The 22,875-nt window shown below is 37.6% G+C and overlaps 3 protein-coding genes across 3 annotated transcripts; all 3 read left to right on the forward strand.

Moving 5' to 3' along the window:
- Window positions 1–110: 110 nt before the first annotated feature.
- Window positions 111–14,237, forward strand: LOC143031327 (uncharacterized). The gene is made up of 2 exons (XM_076195018.1): window positions 111–186; window positions 12,123–14,237. Exon 2 carries the CDS (start codon window positions 12,574–12,576, stop codon window positions 13,444–13,446), a length of 873 nt encoding a protein of 290 aa, XP_076051133.1. The 5' UTR covers window positions 111–186; window positions 12,123–12,573; the 3' UTR covers window positions 13,447–14,237.
- On the forward strand, window positions 117–10,237 carry LOC143031315 (uncharacterized). The gene is made up of 2 exons (XM_076194992.1): window positions 117–274; window positions 6,006–10,237. The coding sequence occupies exon 2, from the start codon at window positions 6,390–6,392 to the stop codon at window positions 7,593–7,595; it is 1,206 nt and encodes a 401-aa protein (XP_076051107.1). The 5' UTR covers window positions 117–274; window positions 6,006–6,389; the 3' UTR covers window positions 7,596–10,237.
- Window positions 14,238–17,505: 3,268 nt separating the features above from the next.
- Window positions 17,506–22,034, forward strand: LOC143031325 (uncharacterized). The gene is made up of 2 exons (XM_076195012.1): window positions 17,506–17,742; window positions 20,828–22,034. Exon 2 carries the CDS (start codon window positions 20,955–20,957, stop codon window positions 21,906–21,908), a length of 954 nt encoding a protein of 317 aa, XP_076051127.1. The 5' UTR covers window positions 17,506–17,742; window positions 20,828–20,954; the 3' UTR covers window positions 21,909–22,034.
- Window positions 22,035–22,875: the final 841 nt, after the last annotated feature.

The following is a 22,875-nucleotide window of genomic DNA, read 5'->3' on the forward strand; positions in this document are numbered from 1 at the left end:
CTATTTATTGTTTTTTCCGCATCCGACCTAGTTATGGACCAAAAGGTCTCCTGTCTGCATCCTCTTTTTTGTAATCCTTCGTAAAAACTGAAGCAAACACACTCCACACACACAAGGTGATGTGTGTATCCTCCTTGTTTACATTGCCTAATCTCTCAATTCACTGTACACGTTATATTGATTCAGGTATTATATTTTATTTTTCAGTATACAAACAAGAAATTCAAGCCATATAACCTTTACAATTGATGTAAAAATATAGACTGAGTCACAGGTAAGCATACAATGATATAGTAGGGGTAAATCAGAGAAGACAATTATATGGGGCTTATTTCCATCTAGTAAAAGTTTAAATTCACATCATAAATCCACTTCGTAATAAATGAATACAAATAAGTGCTTCATAGTATGAGGATTTACATAGTACAGACTTGAAAGAATCTGTGAGATGTCTGTGACATCTGTGAGATCCAGAAGTGGCATAGAATATAGAATATAGAAGCAAAACAGTCATGCAGGTAATAAGTGTAAGGTCTAAAAGTGTTATTATAAGCATGCGTTAATCTTGTACATGTATTCATTATGTGATAAAAGCCCAGTTTGATCTTGGTTCCAATTGCATTTGGGTCAAAGGGCTTATTTAATGTTTATAATCTTGCATGATAGGCATCCAACGTCATAAGTAAAAAAAACACAAACTAATGAACATGTTTCTCAGGTTATTATATTCTCGGCAAGGATGTGGGCTGTATCGTATATTATTTGTGACAGGGATACTCAAATACATTCATTGAAAGCCCCATCTCACAAGAGGAATAATTGCTTCACAAAACGTTAGTAACTTATTTATATTGGAATGTTCCAGATGCAGAATTATTGACCATAACCTAACCCCAAATTTATGTTTATGATATCTTCATGATTTATGAGTATAATAACCATGTGCACAAACCAAAATTCAAGATAAATGTATTATAATTAATTCGGGGTGACTGTATCTAAATAATTATAATTCAGCAAACAGGTCCCACCAAGCGCTATTTATGCTTTTTGTAGATGATAGAATGGGACTGGGGTGCGTTGAGTATAATCTAACTTAGGTATAGTCTAGGTTCTGTTGGTAGGGATAGGCTAGATTCTGTTGATTAGATTTTTTTTTCCTTACTCAAAGATTAAACATAAACATTTTATATTCTTATTTTTTGGATTCTGGTACTATTTCTGCCAAAAATTCCCTCATTTTCTTGGCTTTTTTTGAGGGGGCTAAGGTGTTCCCTGACAAGTGGAAACCAGTGAAGGATTCACAAGAACCAAACATTGATTTCTGACGTGGATGCAGACCTCAGTGAGCATTTCACCAACATTTCTTATTTCCAGTGATCTATGCTATTGTATATTTCATCATACTCTGATTATTCTTTTTATTTGGTATGATTTTATTTCTTTTTGTGGATTCTCTTTGTAATTTTTATTCATCCACTCCTGTGGCTTCTTATTTCCTTATTAATTTACACTTTATCAATCGCCTAGAAAATTAAATCTTATGTTAATGTATGATTAAGGTTGCAACAGGAAGCAAACATTTGCACAAAATACTTGTGACTCATTTGAAGTGCCTGTTTGCACCAAATAACTATAACTCAAGAAATTACTCCCACCCTGTGCCTTGTTTTAGTAGATGATGGAAGGAATGGGTGAATATAACACAACCTAGGTGTGGGTAGGGACAGGCTATGATAGATTGAAGAAAGTAATTTACTTCTTAGTGTAGGATGTCAGAAATCAACATTTTGTAATTTTATTTATAGGCCACTGGTGGCATTTGTGCAGCAGTTTACTCATTTTCCTTCCAACTCTGAGGTTTGGGGGAGGAGTATTACTTAAGAATGGAGGACTAATGATGAAAGAGGAAAATGGAAGGGAAAAAAGAAAAGGTGAGGTTCATGTAGCTCTAAAAGTTATGAGAACAGGTAAGGCCTCTGGATCAAACCTGTTAAAAAAAAAAAAAAAAAAAATCATATTTTCATATGTTATTGTACTTTTTCCCATGCTTTTTGACCTAAAAAGGCAAAAAATCACACCCATTTTTATTTAGGATGTATGGAAGCATTGCTGCATGGAGGTTGAAGGTTTTTTTTCTATCTTAACAAAAGGGCCAATTTTTGAGGCATTTCTAAGCATATTTTATGATATTTTTTCATCTACCCCCGTGTAAGGTGGAAAAAGCCTTTGGTATATGTATGTATCCAAGATAGAGGAACAAATTAGGTACTGATTGAAAGAACAGAATCTACTCTACATGTAGCATCCTTTAGAATTCATTAATTTTCCCTGTGTATTTTAGAATATATGAAATTATTGAAAATCCGACTTTTTTTGCTAATTTTGAGACATGGTTTTTGTATGGATGTTTGAATTTTAAGCAAATTTAGACCAAAACTCATACATAATTTCAGCATTTAATTTCATATTTATGGAAACCTGTTAATGATGGTCTCCTGTCGGCATGCTCCGCCTTTGTAATCCTTTGAACAGTACAAAAGCAAGGCCAGCACAGAAACTTGATCCAAATCTAGAAAACTATCCACAAGATACTTCACAATGGCATTAAACAAGGAGCTACGAGGACCCACAGTTGATGTTTCAGAATTTCCACTTACAGTCCACTGACAAGCATCAAGTCGGCTGTCCACCAGATCTCTCGCTAAAACCTTCCTGGTTGGCTACCCTTCAGCTTGCATCAGTGGTTCCCAGCTTCCCACTAACAGCCAAACATTCCAGTACTTCCTTTATCTCCAAAGTTTACCATAAAATACAGAGAAACCCATGGTTCAAGACCTTGCCTATGAAATGGTTGAAACTATCATCCCATTCAGGCAGATGGCTAGGATTAAGACGATGACCAGACAGAACTGCATGAAGCTCTACGTGAAACTGCATGACAAACACAGAGCATTGATGAAGAGTAAGTGACCCTGGAGGAAAGAGGAGTGCATTTGTCTTGGAATTGGACAGCCTGTTAGACATAAGAGCTCCAGATGTCGAGGATATAAAGAGCAACAGACTGTTATCCAGGGAGAAGAAAGATGAGGACGTCAGGTTCTACCAGGGCCAGAGGACTGAGAGGAAAGTTGCATGTTGGGTCATGACAAGATCTTTGAGACAAGATCCCAGCAACAAGTAGGCCAGACTGAGAGGCAACTGCAGAGACAAGAACAATGAAATCTTACATTCATACTTTTAATAATCATACTTTTGAATATCACAACAAGTTAGAAGTTTTATATGCTTACCACATTACCACATTTGTACTATTGTGCAGTTTTACATCTGTACCACATTGTATTATTTTGCAGCTGCAGTAGAACAAGAGGAATTACATTAATGACATTACCTGGGGTAATTCCAGTGACAGTGACACTAATACAGACACAAATGACTATGTAACATAATTTTGATACATATAATCATGATTATTTTGGTAGTTTCACTTGATGGTTTGACTTGTTGCAAAATTACACTTTCCACTTTGTATATATAATGTATAGAATTTGTTTTTTTCTGTAAATATTATAAATAACATTCCATTTTTTGTACCATGTTAATCAGATTGTACACATTGGAAAAAGCATTAAAATTTCTTTGATTAGATAACTGTTTTGTTGCTCTATCTTGCTCCATGCAAAAATCATGTCTTCAGATTAGTAAAAAAGTAAATATTTTCAACAATTTCATAATTTTAATGGTTGACATATGTAGAGTAGATCATGCTCATTCATTTGGTACCTAATTGTTGCTCAGTCTTGGATAGATAAAAAAAATTATACCACAAAATATCCTTAGAAATACCTCAGAATATAACCTTTTGGTAAGATAGCAAAAACCTTCAGCCCCCATGTGGCAATGTTTCCAAATATCCTAGATAAAAATTAATGTAATTTATGGCTTTTTCAGGTCAAAAAGCATGGGAAAAAGTGCAGTATGAAAAAGTTGTTTTTTGAGTGTTGTAGTTTCAGAGGGATCATTTTGTTGAGTAGTTGGGGAGGTTTTCACTGAGAGGATTAGGAGAGGAACAGAGGAAGTAAGTGATTGGTAAGGAACAATGTTGGTCTAGGAAAGGTAGGGGTTGTGTGGATCGGATTTTTGCAGTGAGACCAATATGAGAGAAAGCTATGGGGAAAAAGGTAAGGATTTTTGGGGCAGTTATGGATTGGAAAAAGGCTTATGACAGGGTAGACGCAAAGGAATTGTGGGAGGTTTTGCAGATATATGGGTTTGGGGAAAAGTTGTTAATGGTATTCAAGAGTTTTTATGTGAGTATTAGAGCCTGTGTTGGAATGGGAAATGGAGAGAGTGTTTTGAGTTATAGCTTGGACTGAATCAGGGCAGTGTCATGTCACCATGGCTGTTCACTGTGTACATAGATGGGGCAGTGCAGGAGGTAATGGTGAGGGTAATGGACAACTGGAGAAAAGTTGAAGGTTAACCAGTTGTTGTTTGCTGACAACACTGCACTTGTGGCAGGGTCCAAGGAGAGAGTAAGGAAGTTAGTGATGGACTTTGGAAAGGTATGTAATAGTAAAAAGTTGAAGGTAAATGTGGGTGAAAACAAGGTGATGGGATGTGTAAGGGTAGAGGATGGCAGTAAGTAGGATGTAAGTCTACAAGGAGAAGCTAGAAGAAGTGGATAGCATTAGGTATTTGGGGTCGCATGTGGCAGGGAAGTGAGAAATGGAGGTGGAGAGAAGTAAATACCTTGGGGGGTTTCAAAAGTGTTATGAGAAATAGGCAACTAGGAATGGGTGCAAAGAGGAGGTAGCTTGAAGGGGTGATTGTGCCAACAGCATCGTATGGGACAGAGACTGAATTTAATAGAGACAAGGAGGAAAAGTATAGATATGAGATAAAAAGTCTGAGAAGTATGGTAGGGGTTATAAGGTTGGATAGAGTGAGAAATGAGGAAGTGAGGAGGAAAGCGGAAGTGGAAAAGATGGCAGATAGGGCTGATGAAAGAGTGTTGGGATGGTTCAGACACATGGTAAGAATGAGAGATGAAAGATTAGTGAAAGAAGTGTTGAGGGTAGATTTGGATGGAGTGAGCTTGAGGGAACAAACGAGAATGAAGTGGATGGATAAGGTGAAGGGGGCGATGAGCAAGAGGGGAATGTCTGTTGAGCAAGTGAAGGAGAAAGCAGGAGATAGGGACGAGTTGAGAATGTGTATGGATGATACTGTTATGCAAGGAAGAGAATGAACGGTTGGGGGCTAGGGGTTGCTTATGTGTAAATGATACTTTGATGCAGCCTGAAAGGATTTCTCCCTATCTTCTCTTTTTCTGGGTGGGGGGATGGAGAGGCTGATCAAGTGAAGCGGCCTTGCTGTTGATGTGCTGTGTCTTTCTGCATTGTGTTTGACCTAGGAGAGTTGGTGGATGCAGGTATTACCCATAATCCATGAAGACCTGAGATGGGAGGGGTGGTGGAGGGGAGTGAGACGGATGGGAGTAGGTACGTGCCTTTCCCTTGGTTACCTTCCTTAAAAGGGATAAAAATCTCATGGTAAATAGATTGAATGGTGTGTGTGTGTGTGTGTGTGTGTGTGTGTGTGTGTGTGTGTGTGTGTGTTTGTGTGTGTGTAGTAGTAGTTCTCTCCAAAAATTTGACAAAGATTCTTATTTCCAGTTATGCTATTGTATCCTACATTATACAGTGACCTCTTTTTCTTGTGTCCTTTATCTGTGTGCAGTATTTATTCAGCCCTTTTTGCTTTATTGTTCCTGTTAATTCATACTGTCCCAGTCTTTTCTTTTTTTTTTCTATGCAGCCCCATAATTTTTAGTTAGTATTTATTCAACCTTCCGTTTCTTTCATATTCCTTGAAGTTTCTTCTCTGATACAATTTGTTCCTTTCCCTTACCGCATTTTGGTTAATGCTCCACAATATTTGTATACACTTGTGGTACTCACGATTATATCCTCTCAAAATTTTTATATATTTTCTTTCAGGTCAAGGGTAAATATCAAAATTTCATTAGAAAAGGTATCTGAAAATTCTGTACATTCATCTTATAATAAAGAGAATCTGGTGTGGCGTCTGCAGCTCAACTATCTCACGAGTCCTCATAAATAACACACAATGATCCACACTGGAGAGAAGCCTTTCCAGTGTAACCTGTGCAATGCAGTTGTGTCAAGAAAGAGTGCTCTCAAATATCACATGATAACCCAGACTGGAGAGAAACCTTTTCCAGTGTGACCTATATGATGCAGCTTTCTTTAGCAAAGCATAATCTCAAGCGACACATGATGACGCCAACTGGATAAAAGTCTTTCCAATGTGACTTCTGTAATGCAGCTTTCTCACGAAAGAGTGCTCACAAATATCACATAATGACCCACACTAGAGAGAAAGCTTTCCAGTGTGACCTGTGCGATGCAGCTTTCTTAAGAAAGAATCATCTCAAAGATCATATGACGACCCACACTGGAGAGAAGCCTTTCCAGTGTGTCGTGTGCGATACAGCGTTCTCACAAAAGAGTTATCTCAAATATCACCTGATGACCCACACTGGAGAGAAGCCTTTCCAATGTGACCTGTGTGATGCAGCTTTCTCACGAAAAAGTGTCCTCAAATATCACGTGATGACTCACACTGGAGGGAAGCCTTTCCAGTGTGACCTGTGCCAAGCAGCTTTCTCAGGAAAGAGTCATTTAAAAAGTCACATGATGACCCATACTGGGGAAAAACCTTTCCAATGTGACCTGTGTGATGCAACTTTCTCACGAAAGGGTGACCTCAAATATCATATGATGACCCACACTGGAGAGAAGCCTTTCCACTGTGACCTATGCAATGCAGCTTACTCAAGAAAGAGTGATCTAAAAAATCACATGATGACCCATACTGGAGAGAAGCCTTTCCAATGTGACCTGTGTGATGCAGCTTTCTCACGAAAGGGTGACCTCAAATATCACGCAATGACCCATACTGGAGAGAAGCCTTTCCATTGTGACCTGTGCGATGCAGCTTACACAGGAAAGAGCCCTCTAAAAAATCACATGTTGACCCATACTGGAGAGAAGCCTTTCCAGTGTGACCTGTGTGATGCAGCTTTTTCACAAAAGAGTCATCTCAAACGACACGTGGTGACGCATACTGGAGAAAAATCTTTCCAATGTGACCTGTGTAGTGCAGCTTTCTCAAGAAAAAGTGATCTAAAAATTCACATGATGACACATACTGGAAAGAAACCTTTCCAATGTGACCTGTGTAATGCAGCTTTCTCACGGAAGGGTGACCTCAAATATCACATGATGACCCATACTGGAGAGAAGCCTTTCCAATGTGACCTGTGCAATGCAGCTTTCTCACGAAAGAGCCATCTCAAATATCACATGATGATCCACACTGGGGAGAAGCCTTTCAAGTGTGACATGTGTGATGCAGCTTTTTCACAAAAGAGTAGTCTCAAACGACACGTGGTGACGCACACTAGGGAAAAGTCTTTCCAGTGTGACCTGTGTAATGCAGCTTTCTCAAGAAAGAGTTATCTCAAACATCACCTGATGATCCACACTGGAGAGAAGCCTTTCTAATGTGACCTGTGCGATGCAGTTTTTTCTGGAAAGAGTGCTTTCAAACAACACATGATGACCCACACTGGAGAGAAGCCTCTCCAATATGACCTGTGTGATACAGCTTTCTCATTCAAGAGTGCTCTTAAACGACACGCGATGACCCACACTGGAGAGAAACCTTTTCAATGTGACCTGTGGGATGCAGCTTTCTCATGAAAGAGTCCCCCAAAAAAACAGATGACCTGCACTGGAGTGAAGCCGTTCAAATATGACCTGTGTAATGCAGCTTTCACAGTAAAGAGTAATCTCAAATGACATATGATGACCCAGAATGGATAGAAGCCTTTCAAGTATGACGTCTGTGATGGAGTTTTCTCACTAAAGAGATATCAGACTACACGTGATGACCCACACTGGAGAGATCTCTTTTTAGTGTGACCTGTGTAATGAATCTCTCATGCAAGTCATCTCAAGTATGATGTGATGACCCACACTGGAGAGAAATTTTTCAATTTTGACATGTGCGATGCATCTTTCTCAGAAAAGAATGGACGTGGACATCACATGATGACCTATACAGGAAAGAAACCTTTTCAGTTCTGTCACGATGGACTGATTTTAAATGCCACTTTGTGAATCACACTTCCTCACGCAAGGTTGATCTCGTGTATTGCAAGATGTTTCACGCTGTTGAGAGGCCTCTTCAGTGTGACCTCAGTGATATATCTTTTCTTTGTGATGGTACTTTCAGCAATTAGATATTTATCCACTGTTTTAAAACTATTTGATAGATGAGTCGTCACACACACATACTGTCGGTTGTAAATGTTAGATAGTTTACCCTCAGTTGTGCAGTTATTTGAGGGACTTTCATTGGCTTATTGAATAATTGCATTTCCACTTTTTAGTAATTAAATATTCTTGAGTGTTCTATTAAGTGCACAAATGTTCTTGTAATTATGAAAAATGATCAAGAATGATGTAACTGGTGGACATAGATACCTGTAGTCATTCAATGTTTACTTCTGTAGGCCCCATACCTCAGATCATCCAACTTAGTCAAGTTCCACTTAGTATATATATATAGGAGAGGGGCATTTAAATGGCTGAGATATTTTCCTTTATTTTCCTCATGAATTCTTCTACACGTGATTCTCTTAATTACACCAGGGGACTCCCATGAGGAATCCTCAGTTTGGGTATTAGGTCAGTTCTGCTCTCACATGATTTCTTTAGTCCAATGGTCTTTAATGTTAGATATAATAACCTCCCCTAAGGGCATAATCTTACAATCATGAACCAATTTAATTTTCTCCACTCTTTCTCCAATCAGAACGGTTGTTACTATCTTGCATGCAATACTGCTTACTCAAGCAATCTCATAATGCACACACTGACTTAGTTTACATATTGTTACATCAGTATGAAAATGAACATTATACAGCAATGAAATCGGGTCCCCGGCGACTGTTGTAAAAAATTAGGCAAAGAGCGAGCTTGTGCAACTCCTTCGCTTATGAACTGTTGTTTATCAAACACCCAACTCATGGTGATGATGATGATATGGTTTAACGTCACAAACTCCCCCTATTGGAAGGCTAGGACGGTGCCCCTCACAGAGGGCTTTGTAGCCACCTACCCTCTACCTTGTCTGTCTACCTATATCTACGAGCTCTTACAGGGCTCGGCAGCTACCACTTAGTCGTCCCGACCAATCATTTTCTACTACCCTCTTACAGGGTTTGGCACATAATAATGGGAAATTAGCATGTCATACAAGTAACTATTAAAACCATGCATAAACTGGCTATGCAAGGTTTAGAGTAATATCCTTCAATGGATGTTGTCATCAATGTGATTATAACCCAAAACATATGCCACACATAAAGAAATAAGTAACCCCTCCAAAATGCACAAATATCAGTAATGCCAAATATATACTGACCCTTAAAGACCAAAAGCAAAATAATTATATTACAGATAGAAATTAGATGCAATAACCTGATTTGTAAAACTCACTGCTAGAAAGGTCTGAAGATGTCATAATTTATCAATAAAATCAGAAAAAAGTGTCAAATAGTATATAATGTCTTCCTCCTTTCTAATTGTGAAATCTGATTAAGAGCAGCAACAAATAAAATAAGACATTATTAGAATAACTATTTGTGTTAGATCTCAATTGAGGATTTTTCACGCTTTCAAAGACAGTTAGTTGTGTATCAGTATTAAAGATGTTATAGTAGAGTGTCTGCACAATTTCACATGTTTCACACTTTTTTCACTTTTGGCTTGGACACATACTAGTGAAGCTACATAAGGTTCCAAGTCATCATGGCTGACAAAGGTTCCAGGTAGCACATCTGTCCAATACACAAAAGGTCCCAGTAGTTCAGGTCTCTCATCTCAGGTATGCACCATACATATGAACAATATTATTCTTACTTGTAAAAAGTATTTGGATTAATACTCGACTCACACATGATACTATAAACATGCTCTCTATACTCCTCTGGATATAAGGGTTCATTTACACTAATACACTGTGTTTTACAACCCTCAGTGTCACAATTATCATCATCATCATCAAATTCAATCCTAGTCCTTTTTTGAATTACATGTCTAATTGACATTTCCCTAGTTTCTAATTGTAAGATCTTGTATCTATTTCCACCTGCAAAATCAGTTATCCTAAATGGACCTGAGCATCTCGGTGACAGCTTATTATGAGTTGTATGTAACTTCACCATGACTAAATATCCTATTTGTAATTCTATTTTATGTCCTATTTTGTGTTGTTGCTTTTTCATCTCTTGTGTATACTCTTTCATGTGTCCCCTAACTCTTTGAAGTATAGCATGAAATGTATGTATCCTATTTGAGATGTAATCATCTATATTATACACAGGTCTTTGCTCTGCAATGAAGATTTCATATGGAAGAATTTTGTGTACCCCAAAAATAATAAAATGGGGGTTTTCTCCCATACCTGTATTAATTTGGTTGTTTAGGGTCCATTTAATGCAAGGAATCTAACTATCCTAAGTTATACTATGTGGGCTTATCAAATCTCTAAGACATGTAATAAGATTTGTTATTTAACGTCTCTACAACTCCATTGCTCTGAGGATGATTCACTAGTATATTTACTCTATGAATCTTAAATAACCTACGTAATTCTTCCAAGATTTTGGTATCAAATTCAATACCATTGTCTGAAACTAGGATCTTAGGTGTGGTGAAATTACAGATGATCTGATCATAGGTTACTGAAGCAGTTGTTTCAGCTCTTATTTGTGATGGGTTGTAAAATACAAAATCTTGAAAGATAATTAATAGCAACAAATATGAATATCCATTTTCAGACATAGGTAACTCCAATGTATCTTTGTGAACTCTTTCCCAAGGTTTCTGTGGGATGGGATATGATAACATAGGAGTAGGTTTATATGTATTTCCTTTCATCTTAGCACATTTCAAACAATTTTCTATATAATCATATATTTCTTCATACCTGGCCAAAAGTATTTAAGTTGTGCTTGTCTGTAAGTTTTATCCTTTCCCAGTTGTAAACTACAATCACTGCCATGAAGTAACTTTAATACCTCTTATACTAGAGTTTGTGGAATTACCAACTGATTCACTGTGTCCCTAGAAATATCATTCTCACTTACAACTTTTTCTATACAAAAGTCCATTACCATTAATCAAATGAAATTTCTCTTATCTTATACTCTTTTGGTAGTTTTGGAGGACCTCTTGGGTTCATCAACAACTGGACTACTTTTTCCCAAGTCTTTGTTCCCTTATAATTTTTCTTTGTTTTCTTCACTAATTCTTTTACAACATTATTGTCTTAGTTGCACCAAAAGTCCCATCTAGAATCCTCAATTTGATCACTAGGTCAGTTTGCATTGATGTTATAATTTCTTTAGTACAACGAACTTTACTTTTACATCTAAGTACCTCTCCCAAGGGCGTGACTTTACTCCTATGAACCAATTGAATTTTCTCTTCCACCCTTTCTCCAATCAGAAAGACTGTTTCAAATCTTATAAGCACAGCTTACTCAAGCAATCTCGAAATCAATGCACTACCAACTTAGTTTACATATTGTTACATCAGCATAATACAACAATGAAATCGGGTCCCCAGCGGTGTTTTGTAAACTTTAGGCGATTAACGAGGTTGTGCAATTCCTTCGCCTACGACTGTTTACCAAACCTACAACCCATAAAAACTAAAATTTCGCCACCTACCCCTCTACCTCACTTGTGTACCTTTATCTACCAGCCTCGTGCACTGTGTATAGTGGTTCTCTGCGAAAATTGGACAATCTTCCAGTTATGCTAATTTATCCTACATACACCGACCTCTTTTCCTTCTATCCCCTAATTGCCGTGTTTATTCAGACACTCCTAAGTTTTTTTTTTATACGAGTTGTTTGTTCCCTTCCCCTCCTACATTTTGGTTAATACTCTACTGTGTATACGCTCTTATATGCTCTCAAAAACTTAAATGTCGAACTTGTTATATATTTTGTTTCAGGTCGAGGGTAAATATCAACATTTCCTCAGAAGAGGTATCCGAAGATTCCGTATATTCGTCATATAATAAAGAGAATATGGTGTGACGTCTGCGGCACACCTATCTCACGAATCATTTTGAATATTACACGAGGATCCATAGTGGAGAGAAACCCTTCTAATGTAAAATGCTTGAGCTATCTCAGGAATGAGTGCTCTTAAATATCACGTGATGACCCACACTGGAAAGAAAGCTTTCAATTATGTAATGAAGCTTTCTAACGAAAAAGTGCTACCAAATATTATATAACCCACACTGGAGAAACTTATTTCCATTGTGACCTGTACAATGCAGCTTTCGTAGCAAAGCGTTATCTCAAACGATACGTGATGGCGCAAACTGGAGAGAAATATTTCCAGTGTGATCTGTGTAATGCAAATTTCTAAGAAAAAAAAGTGCTTTCAAATATCACATGATGACCCACACCAGAGAAAAGCCTTTCCAGTGTGACCAATGCGATGCAGGTTTCTCAAGAAAGGCTGCTCTTAAACGACACGTGATGACACACACTGGAGAGAAGCCATTCCAGTGTGTGCTGTGTGATGCAGCGTTCTCACAAAAGTATCATCTCAAAGAACACATAATGACCCACACTGGAGAAAAACCTTTCCAATGTGACCTGTGTGATGCAGCTTTCTCAGTAAAGAGTTCCCTCAAATATCACGTGATGACTCACACTGGAGAGAAGCCTTTCCGATGTGACTTGTGCGATGCAGCTTTCTCAGGAAAGATTCATCTTAGAGACCACGTGATGACCCACACTGGACAAAAGCCTTTCGTGTGTGACCTGTGTGATGCAGCTTTCTCAAGAAAGCATAATCTCAAAGATCACATGCTGGTTCACTCTGGAGAGAAGCCTTTCCAATGTGACGTGTGTGATGCATCTTTCTCAAGAAAGATTGGTCTCAAATATCACGTCGTGACCCACACTGGAGAAAAGCCTTTCCAATGTGACCAGTGTGATGCAGCTTTCTCAAGAAAGGATATTCTCAAACAACATGTGATGACCCACACTGGAGAGAAGCCTTTCCAGTGTGGACTGTGCGATGCAGCCTTCAAAGTAAATGGTGATCTCAAACGACACGTGATGACACACACTGGAGAGAAGCCGTTCCAATGTGACCTGTGTATTGCAGCTTTCTCACAAAAGTGTAGTCTCAAACGACACATGATGACCCACACAGGAGAGAAACCTTTCAAGTGTGACCTGTGCGTTGCAGCTTTCTCACTAAAAAGTGATATGAGACGGCACATGGTGACCCACACTGGAGAGAAGTCTTTATAGTATAACCTGAATTATGCAACTTTCTCGCGATAGAGTCATCTCAAATATTACGTGATGACCCACACTGGAGAGAATTATTTCGATTTTGACTTATTTGGTGAAGATTTCTCAGTAAAAACATAAAAACTAGACATCACCTGTGGATCCATACAGGTAAAAACCCTTTTATCCTTCTCGTGAAGGACTGATTTCAAGTGTAATATAATGACCCACACATCCATACATAAGATTGATCTCAAGTAGTGTGTGATGGTTCACGCTGGTGAGACGCCTCTCCAATGTGACCTGAATGATTTATCTTTTGTATATGATGGATGGTACTTTCAGCAATTAAGTATTGATCCACTGTTACAGATAGACGACAGTGGGTGTACCTTCAGTTATGCAATTATTTAAGTGACCTTTTTTGATTGGCCTATTGCGTAATTGCATTTTTGTTTGTTCATAATTTGATATTGTTGAGTGTTCCATTAAGTGCACAAATGTTCTTGTATATATGAAAAAACCTACGGGAATATTAAAGAATGGAGATAGATATCAGCATATCATGACGTGCAGCTGTTGTGTTTACCTTAGTGTAGTGTAAAGTTGTTCGGAATATACATCATTAATACTTGTAATCTGTGTTACTGTAAATATATGTATGGTATTATATTCAACAGTGTTTATTTTATGCTTTGAGACTGTTCTCAGAATTCAATAAAGTCTTCGAAGAGTGGTATCAGATGTCACATTATGAATTGTTCGTTTTTAATGAAGAATAAATAACTTGTACGGTGAAGGAATTTGATTCATTATTGTTTTATTGTATGTGCCCGGTGTTCGGCAGCAATTTTGCATGTGCTTGTTTCCCTCTCGTAACTCCTGAGATAGAACCTCTTTGTCAGGTCGAGCAGTAAGAATTTGTTTTTCGTGAAGTTTACTACGAGATCATTTTGTGACGGATGATAGCAGTTTATAATTGATTTATATCCTGGCATTTGGTGAAGGGCACACACCACATGATTATCTGAACGAGTTATGAGAACTTTTGTGTCATTTCATTTCTGACATATATCTTGACGCCTCCATGACCTCTAGTGTCTCTGGCCGTTCTGTATTAAATTTAGTTGCTGATTCATGTTTCTGTATGTATCATGCCTTTCTTCAAGGCAATACTTTGGAGCATCCTTGATAGCGAACTCTGGGTGTGTAGTAACCTGTTTTAGAGTTTGTGTTTAATGACGATCTGGTCAACGTCTGTAGGAACTGGTTATTGTTTACAAATGTTCTCAGAATTTGCCATATTTGTACTCCCTACACCAAACAGAAATTTATCACATCATTGAATATGATGAATGATAAAAGTATGGTAACAATAAAAGTCACACAAGTAAATATCTAAGAATTAGTCTGTGTTCGACACTGAACTTTTAGTAAAGGGTCATTACTGCGAATACTTACATATGAATTGAATAATTCCAGGTGCTCTGCCGGTTCATTACATAAAAAAATGATGGCAAGAATGAAATGGCACTTTGATGGTTCTCCATCCAGTGGCCATCTGAAAAGCTACTAATGATGCCACTCCTTCATGGTAGTAGACAAAGGAGAAGTGGAGGCCATCATGGAGTTGTGGCAATATTTGACCCTTCTAATAACAAATATCTGAAAAAATAATCTTCTGTCACATCTCGGGTCAAACAACACCGCTCAATCGTTGCAATTCACATCTTCTTTATCCTCCTGCCCCCTCTCCATCACCCTCATCTGTGGACACCTCTGGGAAATAACCCAGAATATATATATATATATATATATAATGATAAGTAAAACAGGCAGTTCAACAATTTGCTCAAGCGAGCAGTAAATTAAAGAATGTAAGCCGTTAATAAACCATGAATCTGTATCAATTTGTACATTAAGATTTGTCTAGATGGGAGTGAAAACACATGAATCTGTGTTTGAAAGAGACTTATAAAAGGACTTTCAAGCATCTTTGTGGTTCCTGGGATATATATGACGTCCAAAAGTATCATTGAATAATGCAAGCACAGCAATATATATATATATATATATATATATATGTGTGTGTGTGTGTGTGCGCGCACACACACGCACACATGTTAAAGGGGGAAGTTTAATGCCCGTCTTCAGGTATATAGTGGTCAAAGAGATTGATTTACTGTCCGTGGTTGGAATTGGGAGAGGTATTCCGCATTGTCGAAGTTGTCCGGGTCCCCCTTCCTCTTCCAGTCGCTACGAGTACCGAACGACTGGACCACCTTACATACCCAGTTGTACATAAATGATTTCATAAACATTTAATTTACAAAGAATAAATAAGATAAAATAAAAATAAAATGCCACTTGTGCAACAATTGAAAAAAGTGGACTACGCACTTGCACGAAAAGGAAATAAATCGAATCACGTTCACACACACTGTGACCTTTGTTCATCTTGTCCTCTCTCACTCACGCAGTTCAAAGTGATGCCACTTTATGTTGAGTCTGTCTTTGTGTTTCTAGCGCCCAGGTATATTGGATTTAACCCATTCAGCTCCGATGACAAGATGTCTTGTCATTTGGTCAAATAAAACAAAAAATCATAATAAAACAACAAAATGTTTGATGATCAAACAGCACCAGAAAAATATGACGTCATATTTTTCTGGTGCTGTTTGATCATCAAACATTTTGTTGTTTTATTATGATTTTTTGTTTTATTTGACCAAATGACAAGACATCTTGTCATCGGAGTTGAATGGGTTAAGTCTATGCACCTGTTTACGCTAACTAGGATCCGTTCTTGGACCACGGACTGAAATCTATTGTCTCCAAATTTGCTGACGATACTAAACTGTTCAGAATTACAAATGATCACTTAATCCAATTATGTATTCTAAAATATTTAGATAAAGTACAGTAATGGAGTGAAAAGTGGCTAATGAAATTGAACACAAGTGTAAGGTTATACATATAGGTTGTGGTATTCAAGGAGATTCAGAACTTTTTTCTAGGCTTTATTCAACTAGTAAAGCATGCACGCAGTCTGAAAACAAATGGAAAGAATAGAAGTAAACATATCCATTCTAATCAGGTTAATATGCACATTCAGTTATAGAGTTACACGAAGCTTAGATCACCACGTAGGTAAAAATAACAATTGTGATTACAAGTTATTTGGAAATTCGTTAATAGTGGATAGTGAAAAGGATCTAGGCGTAATTATCAATGATGATCTCAAATCATGCAGTGTATTTCTGTCTCAGAAAAGGCAAATTATATTCTAAGGCTGTTTGCGCGATTTTATTTTTATTTTAAACGTCTATCTGTCATTAAGAAGGTATGTAAATCGTTAATTCGTTCACATTTGGAATATGCTATTTCCGTATGGTCACCGAATCTTAAAGACATTAGCATATTGGAAAAAGTCCAACGGTGAGCCACAAAACTGACTCCAAATATTAGAAATAAATCACACGAAAATCGACCATAACAGAGTAAATTTCCTCTAAAAGAGCGTAGACTGAGGGAACTGACATCACAAGTGACGAAATTTTTAAACTGAATGCGAGTCAGGCAAGAAATAATGGACTGAAACTGTCAGGAAGTATATTTAATTTGGAATTGAGTAGAAACAACTTCGAAAACCGTGTAACAAATGAATGGAATAAACTTGACTTAGTTATTATTTATCTTTAGTTTTATCATTCATTGATTATAAACTTGTTATTTTTGTTTATTATTTGTCATTACATATTAATTTTATTCCTTTATCAACTCATTTATCAACTTAATAGACTCAAACTGTCAGGAAGTATGTTTAATTTGGAATTGAGTAGAAACAACTTCGAAAACCGTGTAATAAATGAATGGAATAAAATTGACTTGGTTATTATTTATCTTTATTTTTATTATTTAATGATTATAAATCAGTTATTTTTCTGTTTATTATTTGTCATTATATATCAATTCTATTCCTTTATGAACTTACTTATATTTATCTATGTATCTATTTATTATTATTCAAGCCTAGTTATGGACCATCAGATTTCCGGTCTGCATGCTCTTCCTTTATAATCCTTTATAAAAAGGTGATGTGTTTATTGTTTACATTCTTGGGCGGGCCGCCACGGAACGAAAATCAAATTTAAGACTTTCACTGCCTAATCTCTCAATTCACCGTGTAGTGGTTATAAATTTGGGTGTTATATTTTATTATTCAGTATACAATCATTGTACAAACAATTCAAGCCAAATAACATTCACAAATTGAGTAAATAACAGATGTAAAGAACATAGACTGAGTCACAGGTAAGCATATATTGACATACTAGTGATACCTCAAAGAAACCAAATGAGGGACCTATTTCCATCGAGTGAAAACTTTATTTATATTGACACTACAAGTCCACTTCGTAAAAACGTAATACAAATAAGTGCTTTATAGTTATAGTGTTAGTAGATACTATAGACTTGCTGTGAGATCCAGAAGTGGCATAGAATTTGGAAGAACAACAGTCGTGTACATAATTTATTATGTGGTAAAGGCTATTTTCCTCAACTGTTCATGACTATGTTGTCTGGTTTGATATTAGTTCCGATCAAATTTGGGCACTGCCAATTTGATAGGCAGAAAGAATTCTTGTCAAAATGCTTATTTAATTTCTATATTCTCGTATGCTAAGCATCCAACGACCATAAGTAAAAAGCCACAGACCAATGAACATATTTCTCAGGTTACTGTATTCTTGGCAAGTTGTTTTTAATGCGAGGGATGCTGATTGTATCGTACATTATTTGTGACGGGAATACTCAAATACATTCATTGAAAGCCCCGTATCACAAGGGGAACGATTTTCTCACAAAATAGTTATAATTTACTTTTATGTTGGAAGGTTGCAGAAACATCGTAATTCACCATAACCTAAAGAAAAAAAATCTTCGTGATGTACGAGTATGATTTTCACGGGAACAAACCAATTTTCAAGATAAATGTATTGTAGTTAATTTGGAGTGACCATTTCTGAATAATCATATCTCAACAAGATATTCCCAACATGCGCCATGATTGTTGACTTGTTGTGGCTGATAGAATGGGGGTAAGGTGGATTGAGTCTAACCTAACGTAGCTATAGGTACGGATAGGCTAGGTTCGATGGGCATATTTTTTCTAAGATGATAGACAAAATTCATTCGTGTTGTTTCCTGATAATTGGAAATCCATAAAGGATCCGCAAAAATCACACATTGATTTCTGACATCTTTGATTATTGCATAAGTGTAGACCTCTTCAAAATTTTTACCAATGTTTCTTATTTCCAGTGATCTGTGCTATTGTATATTTCATCATAGACTACGATTATTCTTTTTATTTATCACAGTTATTTTCCTGTTGCGGTTTCTTTCTCTTTGTAATGTTTATTTATCTCCTTATTATTTCCCTATTAATTCTCACTTGATCAATCACCTAAAATAATATTTTGCTGATGTAAGAATAAGATTGCTACGGAGCTCAAATATTCACGCAAATTACTAGTAACTCATTAGAAGTAGCTGTTTACAGTGAATAATGATAAATCAATAAGCTGCTCCCACCGTGCGCTTTAGTTTAGTAATTGATAGAAGAGAGGGGGTGAATCCAGGACAACGTAGGTGTATGTGTGATGACGGGGAGTGTAAACAGAAGTAGGTTTAATGATTTAGGAGCATATCAGGAATCAGGGTCCTCATGGATCTAGGTATACTTAGACCATAGGTTGAATCAATCCCTCGGGGCCCTCTACCTTATTGAAAGCGGACGTGAAGTCTTACACGACGAGCCCAGGTTTCCCGCCTTACCGAATCCTTTAGGTTAGTAGTTGTTACCCAGCTTGGGTATTTTCTCTTGCCCGAGCCCACGATTATTGAGACTAAATTATTGGAAACATTTTCCCTTTCTGTGAATTAACTGGGAAAATGGGATGAGCATATAAAATAAAATTTATAGGTAATTAAGGTCACCCTAGGTTAGAAATTCGGTAGGGTAGGGTGGGAATGATTTATATGCCTTGTCCTGTTTGGCTCCCTCCCGCGGAAGGGGGAACAAGCCGTGGTATATGTATGTATATGTAGGAGACGACTTACAAAAGGATTAGATAGGGAGGAGAGAGGCCTCGCGTCGCCGCGGAAGCCGGAGTCATTCTAACTAAAGCACTCTGGTCAACAGGTCGGATTTCTCTTTTCTCCTTCTGCACACTGATGTATGTTGATAATGCGATATTGTAGTTAGTTTATTATACGGTAGTCCTTAGTAAATTTGTTATTGACGTATTTTTTGTGGGGGGGAGGGGAAGTGTCATAAGTATACTACCCAGAGTACTTCGGTCGACAGGTTGGTTGCCAAGGCCAAGCGTCTTCAACGCAAAGCAGATTAATCAGGTTTAGAATTAGTACAGTTGTGGCTTCATGTTGCCCAGTGGCTAGTTGTGTAATAAGATACATACATACATATATATATATATATATATATATATATATATATATATCTGTGTGTGTGTGTGTGTGTGTGTGTGTGTGTGTGTGTGTGTGTGTGTGTGTGTGTGTGTTACGACCGGCGGGTCACACAACATAACGACCCACATTCTCATGCCACCCAGTGCATAATTAACTGACTCATTTTTTCATATTATTCACTTATACTTCTAAATTGTATATTCTTATGCTAGTGCCTTGTGGATTTAATAGTGAATTTCATTCCAAGCTCCTATGTTCAGTTATGATTATACTTCCTTGGTTATAAGTGAATAGATATCAGTCAGATCAAATTTACTTCTCATTCCATTGAAAAATACATATGTAGGGACAAGTAACTTACTTCTCACGCAAGGATGTCATAAATCATCATCGTTATTCATGGGCTTCTGGTGGTAATTATGCGGAACATTCTGCGTTTCGCCCGCCAACCCTGAGGTTATGGGGGTCACAGAAAAATTGAGAAGTGATTTGTTGTAGAAATCAATATTTGATTCTCAGAAGTCTTTCAAACATTTATGGCATCCTTGTCTGGTGTCTGCGTATAGTGGTAATCGGCAAAAAATGACAAAGAATCTTATTTCTAGTTATGCTATTGTATCTCACATCTTTGCTTGTGTTCTCTGTCTCTTTGCAGTGTTTATTCAGCCATTCTTTTTAACTTATTATATCCTGGATGATTTTTACTGTCCCAGTCTTTTCTGCGCAACCCCATCATTTTTAGTGTTTGTTCAACCTTCCATTTAAGCTTCTTTAGCACGAATTGTTTGTTCCCTTCCCCTGTATCATTGTGGTTAATGTCCACTGTGTTTGTAAACGCTCCTTTTACTCCCAATATATGCTCTAATAAAGTTAGATGTCAAATTTGTTATAACTTTTCTTCCAGCTCCAGGATAGATATCAACATTTCCTCGTAAAAGATATCCGAAGATTCCATACATACAGTATAATAAGAGAATCTGGTGTGGCGTCTGCAGCACACCTATCTCACGAGGCCTCTTAGATATCACGCGATGGCCCACAAAGAAGACAAACCTTTCCAGTGTGGCCTGTGCGATGCAGCTTTCTTAATACATCGTGATCTGAAACGACACCTCATGACCCACACTGGAGAGAAGCCTTTCCAATGTGACCTGTGTGATGCAGCATTCTCACGAAAGAATTCTCTCAATCGACACGTTATGACCCACACTGGAGAGAAGCCTTTTGAGTGTGAACTGTGTGATGCAGCTTTCTCGAGAAAGGGTTGTCTCAACCGACACGTGATGACCCACACTGGCGAGAAGCCTTTCGAGTGTGACCTGTGTGATGCAGCTTTCTCACGAAAAGAGCATCTGAAATATCACGTGATGACCCACACTGGAGACCAGCCTTTCGAGTGTGACCCAAGTGATGCAGCTTTCTCGCGAAAGAGTGATCTCAAAGATCAAATGATGACCCACACTGGAGAGAAGCCTTTTAAGTGTGGCGTGTGTGATGCAGCTTTCTTACGAAAGGGTTCTCTCAAATCTCACATGATGACCCACACTGGAGAGAAGCCTTTCGCGTGTGACCAGTGTGACTCGGCTTTCTCGCGAGAAATGTCTCTCAAACGACACGTGATGGCCCACACTGGAGAGAAGCCTTTCAAGTGTGACCTGTGTGATACAGCTTTCTCAGTGAAGAAAGCTCTCAAACAACACATGATGACACACAATGGAGAGAGACCTTTCCAGTGTGGCCTGTGCGATGCAGCTTTCTTAGTAAATCGTGATCTCAAACGACACGTGATGACCCACACTGGGGAGAAGCCTTTCCAGTGTGACCTGTGTAATGCATCTTTCTCACAGAAGGGTCATCTCAAACGACACATGATGACCCACACTGGAGAGAAACCTTTCAAGTGTGACCTGTGCGTTGCAGCTTTCCCACTAAAGAGTGATATCAATCGGCACATGATGACCCACTCTGGAGAGAAGTCTTTTTAGTATGACCTGTGTGATGTAACTTTCCCGCGAAAGAGTAATCTCAAATATCACGTGATGACCCACACTGGAGAGAAACCCTTCAAGTTTATTCTGTTCGAAGCAGTAAAAAAAAAAAAAAAAAAAAAAGACTCCATGTGAAAGAAGCCTTTTTCAGTTTCCTTGCCAAATGACTTACATTTCTTTTCGGAAGACTGATTTCATGTAGTGAGTAATGATTCACGCTGGTGAGAGCCTTCTCCAATATGACCTGAGTGATTTTTCTTTTCTCTATGACGGTACAATCAGATATTATGCATTAATCAACATATATAAACCTGTTTGATAGATTAATCATTACATGCATAGTTTCAGTTGTAAATGTTATTTGACTTACCCTCAGTTATGCAGTTATTTGAGTGACCTTGTTTGGCCTGCGTAATTACATTATTGCTCGTTCGCAATTAAATTTTCTTGAATGTTCCATAAAGAGTACAAATGTTCTTATAATTATGTCAAACCTTCGAGAGTATTAGAGAATGGCGTAATTGGTGGATATAGGTATATTCACGTTACCTTAGCGTTGTGCTTTGGAGTATACGCCATTGTTACTTGTAAATTGTGTTACTGTAAATATAGGTACGATAATATATTCAGTAGTGTTTATCTTATGCTTGGAGACACCACTCTCAGAATTCAATTGGAGTTTTTGCAAGAGTGATATAAATTGTCATATGATGAATTGTTCATTGTTTACGAAGAATAAATTCAATTTGCTGAGTGGGTTTGTTTTGTTATACTTTTATTTGTGGTAGGAATAGCTTGTTCGTGATGTCCAGCAGTAGTTTTGCTTGTGCTTATTCTAATCTCGTAACTCCTGGGAACCCCTTTGCCAGGTCGAGCTGTGAGAATTTGATGTTTTCGTGAAGTTTACTACGATATTTTGTGACGGATTATAGCAGTTTATGATTGATATAAACCTAGCAGGCAT

This window comes from Oratosquilla oratoria, chromosome 12 (genome assembly GCF_046742065.1).
Source record: "Oratosquilla oratoria isolate Oo_2021 chromosome 12, ASM4674206v1, whole genome shotgun sequence".
Classification (NCBI taxonomy): Eukaryota; Metazoa; Arthropoda; class Malacostraca; order Stomatopoda; family Squillidae; genus Oratosquilla; species Oratosquilla oratoria.

Excerpts from the sequence above, each read along its gene's own strand:
- LOC143031315 (XM_076194992.1), top strand. The coding sequence starts at position 6,390 with ATGACCCACACTAGAGAGAAAGCTTTCCAGTGTGACCTGTGCGATGCA.
- LOC143031325 (XM_076195012.1), top strand. The coding sequence starts at position 20,955 with ATGGCCCACAAAGAAGACAAACCTTTCCAGTGTGGCCTGTGCGATGCA.
- LOC143031327 (XM_076195018.1), top strand. The coding sequence starts at position 12,574 with ATGATGACCCACACCAGAGAAAAGCCTTTCCAGTGTGACCAATGCGAT.